General features: G+C 41.8%; 1 protein-coding gene across 1 annotated transcript in view; it reads right to left on the bottom strand.

The window, feature by feature from the left end:
• Positions 1-5,000, bottom strand: part of LOC123507949 — a 31,352-nt gene that overhangs the window by 15,649 nt on the left and 10,703 nt on the right. Inside the window, exons 4-5 of the mRNA XM_045261312.1 lie at positions 1,394-1,650; positions 1-88 (exon numbers count right to left, since the gene is read on the bottom strand). The exon at positions 1-88 is cut by the window's left edge and continues 96 nt beyond it. Coding sequence (XP_045117247.1) covers positions 1-88; positions 1,394-1,650 — 345 coding nt within the window. The remainder of the gene's footprint in view (positions 89-1,393; positions 1,651-5,000) is intronic.

Genomic DNA, 5,000 nt, shown 5'->3' with positions numbered 1-5,000 from the left:
CCGTTGTCCGTGTAATAACTCAGGTACTCCGCCGACGGGTCCTGCAGCTTGTGTGTGCCGTGGTAGGTCCTCAAGGCGCCTCCCCACGCTGCCCGCCCACGCGCCGCCGCCAGGGGAATAATATATAAAATTCAATTTTTTTTTTTTTTTATGTAAGATGTGCTCTAGTGATGGCCAATCAAAAAGGTTAATAAATGCTAATAATAGATGATAGTACTAAGTAATCAGCGTCCAAGTTATCAAGAAGTGGTGAATTTTTATCTTGCTTGAATCTGTTACGTTTTATCTTGCCCTCATTACTAACACAAAGATTCTTATCCACAGTTCCATCGTTATACACATTCAGCCACTCAAATGTCTCCACTAGATCCCCCTCTCCTCTGTCCCAACCTGACTACTATCACTGAGAATCTAACTTGAACATGTTACGCTACGTCCTTCCCTCACCGCTAACCCTAAGAATCCTGTCCTCATCTCTACTATTACTAATGTCACTTAAATACCTGCAATAAACCCGCTCTCTCTTGTCTTGGCATGATTACTAACCATAACAATCTTATCCACAGTTCTATTACACCTCATGCCGCTTCAGTACCTCTCCCAGATTGCCTCCTGGCCCGCGCCTCTCCAGGGAAGACGGAACGAGAACACCAGATCATAAAGCAACCGTGTAAAATTAGATGTTCACTTTGCGTTCCCTTTATGTCCCGGGAGCCAGGAAGAGCCGCCAAAGTGCATGTTGGGTGCGTCCGAACATGGCAGTGTTCGGGGCTCCTCCCTCCCGAACACGGCTTCACAGTCACTCCCCTGAGCCGCTGAATCTCTATCACACGTATTCAGAAAAGCTTTGCTCTCTCACCGCCACTATTCTTAAAGGCCACAGAGATGATTACTCGGGTTTCTGAGGCTGTTTCTCTTCTTATCAGTGTAGAGATATTGTTAATCTGTCATTAGAACCGTAAAAACACTCTTGAAAACCCACGTAACTTCAACTATACAGCGTCTTTTGAAAGTAGTCAGGGTGCAGCGCAAGTGTTTCAAAATATGGTAGTGTACGTATATCTGATTATCGAGTCCTCGTGCCCAGCGGACCTCCTCCCACAACCCCGCTACTCAGTGTTAACCCCTTCAGAACTGGGATGCATTTTTAGTTTGATTTTTGGGTATGATTAAACGATTTTATTTGCATTAAGAAGAGTCTATGGAGGTCAGAAGATTAATGGCCATAATCTTTACTATTTTAATCCCACATAAGATTCTGAAGCTGTATAATATCATCAAATAGTAATAAGAATGAATATGAAAATGATTCATGCTACTGAAGGAGTTAAGGCAATACCAGAGTCCCCCCTGGCGGAGAGAACCACCCAACGCCCTCATCCTTTCTACTCACCCATAATATTCTGGCTGATTCCCTCACCCCCCGGCACCAGGATGACCTCAGAGGTGTAACCGGCATGGATGTCCTCAGCTTGTCCCTGCACTCCCCATTCCAGGGTTCGATTGCCCCGGTCCAGCTTGACATTAGTGGACATGGGCTGGGTCAAAGGGGACACTACCACACTGGACACCGCCCCGATCTCGCCGCTGAAGAGGACAACTATGCCGCCGTCCTCGCCATCTCGGAACCAGTTGAGATCTGAATTAATGCTGACGGTGAACCAGTAAAGGGGACTGTAGTGCCATTACTCATGTATCGTGTTAGGTTAGGTTAGCTTGGGTTAGGGTAAGGTAGTGGTGGTGGTGGCATAATGGCCAGTATTTACCATCACTGCTTTCCAAAGGTTCCAGTTGAAGATACTCGTGTTTTCAAGAGTAATTTTACGCTTCTGGTGATAGATTGGCAGAATTTCTAGTTTATCAAAATGATAGATTGGCAATATTTCTAGTTTATTAAAAGGAGAAACTGTCTTGAAAACCGGGCTAGTTATCTCTGTGGCCTTGGAAAACTGTTGTAATGAGAGGGGAAGGCGTTTTCGAATACGGGAAATATCTAATAGGAATAGCGAAGTATTGGTATATTTTTGTTTTATTGAGACTGACTGAGATGAACAAAACCAACATCGACGGACCATTAGACAGACAGACAGACAGGTAAATAGATAGTACTACATATAAGGATATAAACAGTATGTAATAATTGTGTAAAATGATTTAAAAAGAAAAAAAAAAAAACGCACTTATTTCATTCAGCCCGTGAGATAAGACGAGATAAGAGATAGATAAATTTCAAAAAAGATAATAACACAGACTCGCTCATTATCACAGCATCCTGTCTGATAGCGCTGCGACACACACACACACACACACACACACACACACAGTTGGGCAGACAGACATATCGTAGACATGTATGGAAATGAAAAGAAAGAAACGAGTAGATAGAATGATAGATAGATAGATAGATAGATAGGTGGATAGGCAGGATGAAAAGAAAGAAAGAAAAAGGAAGAAAGAAAGAAACAAAAGAAAGAAAAGGAAGAAAGAAAAAAGATAGAAAGGTAAAGAAGACAAAAGATAAAAAAGTCGGAAGGAGGGAAGGAAAGAAGAGAAGAAAAAGTAAATAGAAAGGAAGAAGACATATAGATATGCAGTTAGATAAATAGATAGGGTTGATAGATACAAACATGCTTTCAAATAAATAAACAGAACATTAACCATAAAGTACCATAACAAAATGAACACACACACACACACACACACACACACACACACACACACACACTAATGAATGATAAGTCAGGTGAGGGAGGCGGGAGGGTGGTGGCGCCAGTGATGATGGTGGTGGTGATGGTGGCGGCGAGAGAGAGAGACAGAAGAGAGAAAGGGGGAAGGACAGGAGGGCTGGGAAACACCTGGGTAAGGCAGGTGTTGAAGCGCTAATGACTTGACACCTTGTTCCCCGCCCCTTGGAATCTTGAGCCTATAAATCCTTAAAATGTCCATAAAAATACCCCTAGAATGAGGAATAAATTAATAGATAAATAAGGCTAGAAACAGTGACACTCTTAAAGTCAATGAACGAAAACAAATGACGAACTTGAACCCAGACTATAAAATATCCCTGAAAAAAAGGGAATAAATAAACAGGTAATAAAATAAAGGACAATGACACTTCAAAATTCACGTTCAACATTACAATGGTCTCTAAATTTCAATGTTTTGGTCTAGCATTAATTTTTGTCATTTTCCTGAGGGTAGGGGCTAAGGGCAGGACAACAGCGAGGCGTCAGGGGAAAGACAGTGAGGTGTGGAGGTGTAAAGACTAATCAAGGGTACAGGATGACAGGAAGGTGTGGAGATTAGTAGCCTGTGTATGTGTGTGTGTGTGTGTGTGTGTGTGTGTGTGTGTGTGTGTGTGTGTGTGTGTGTGTGTGTAATTCATCTCGGTCGCCTGCTGGTCACCCAGCCAGTTTTCCCCATTACGGAGCGAGCTCAGAGCTCATAGACCGATCTTCGGGTAGGACTGAGACCACATAACACACTCCACACACCGAGAAAGCGAGGCCACAACCCCTCGAGTTACATTCCGTACCTATTTACTGCTAGGTGAACAGGGGCCACACATTTGCTTCGACGCACCGGGACTCGAATCCGGTCTTCTCGATTGTGAGTCGAGCGAGCTAACCACTACACTACGCGGTGTGTGTGTGTGTGTGTGTGTGTGTGTGTGTGTGTGTGTGTGTGTCATTGCAAAAGAGGAAGTTGAGCAAGGGCAACAACAAAAAAATATGATTAAAAGGCCGACTTGATTGCCAGTTGCCTTAATTAAAGATAAGTAGAGTTAGCCAAAAGTCTGGGAAAAATATCTTGTGTGTGTGTGTGTGTGTGTGTGTGTGTGTGTGTGTGTGTGTGTGTGTGTGTGTGTGTGTGTGTGCGCGCGCGAGCCCGCCCTACTTCACACCTTCCTCACCTGCCTTTAATACAATGAGTAACGACCTCTCTTAAACTCCCTCCAGAGACCAACCTTCCCTCCCTCCTTCCTTATCTCCATCCCTCCTCCCTTCCTCCTTCCCTCCCTGCCTCCCTGCCGCTAATTACCCCTGAGTCGTTTCGATGAACTAGTGAGCACGAGCTGTCATTGTCTCGGGTGTTAAGGGAGGGAGGTGTGAAGTGCTTGAGGGAGGGAGGGGAGAAGGGAGGGGAAGGAGGAAGGGAGAGGAGGAGAGGGATTTGCAGGTGTGAAGGACTGAGAGGTAGGAGAGAAGAGGATAAAGAGAGGTGTGAAATGAGGGAGGGAGAGAAGACGGGGAGGAGAGAGAGAACAGAAGAGGTGTGAAAAGAGGGAGCGAGAGGTGAGGTGAGAATATGGGGAAGTCTGGGATTAGAGGGAGTGGGTTTGAATGGAGAGAGAATGATGGGCAGGAAACAGAGGAAGAGGAGGAGACGCCAAACCATTATTACTGACCATATTTCCAACACCTGTTTTCTTTTTCTTTTCTTTCTTTTTCTGTTTTATTTTCATTCACGATCTTTTGTTTAGGATAAACTTAACTTCTATTATAGTAAATGTATATATATATATATATATATATATATATATATATATATATATATATATATATATATATATATATATATATATATATATATATATATATATATATATATATATATATATATATATATATATATATATATATATATATATATATATATATATATATATATATATATATATATATATACCTTCTTTTCCTCTATTTTAGTTTATCTATGTAAAAACGCATTCTATTTTTTACTCATTATTTTTTCAAGAGTATTCTCTTTCATTCACTCACAATTTTCCTTTTTTTTCATTCCTTTACTGACTCTATCTACATAAAAACGCACTATTTCATTTTACCACCACATCTCTCATCCTAGTGACGCATCATTATTCCTGAGCAGCTCATACAGGTTTGGTAGTCAGTGGCTATCACTAGTTTTCTTGAAGATATTTTCTTTCTATCCTTTTCTATTTGCAAGCTTTTTTTTAAATGATCTATGTAAAAAATGCA

The sequence above is a fragment of the Portunus trituberculatus genome, chromosome 23 (genome assembly GCF_017591435.1).
Source record: "Portunus trituberculatus isolate SZX2019 chromosome 23, ASM1759143v1, whole genome shotgun sequence".
In the NCBI taxonomy this organism is placed as follows: domain Eukaryota; kingdom Metazoa; phylum Arthropoda; class Malacostraca; order Decapoda; family Portunidae; genus Portunus; species Portunus trituberculatus.
This window is presented reverse-complemented; position numbering and strand designations above follow the sequence as displayed.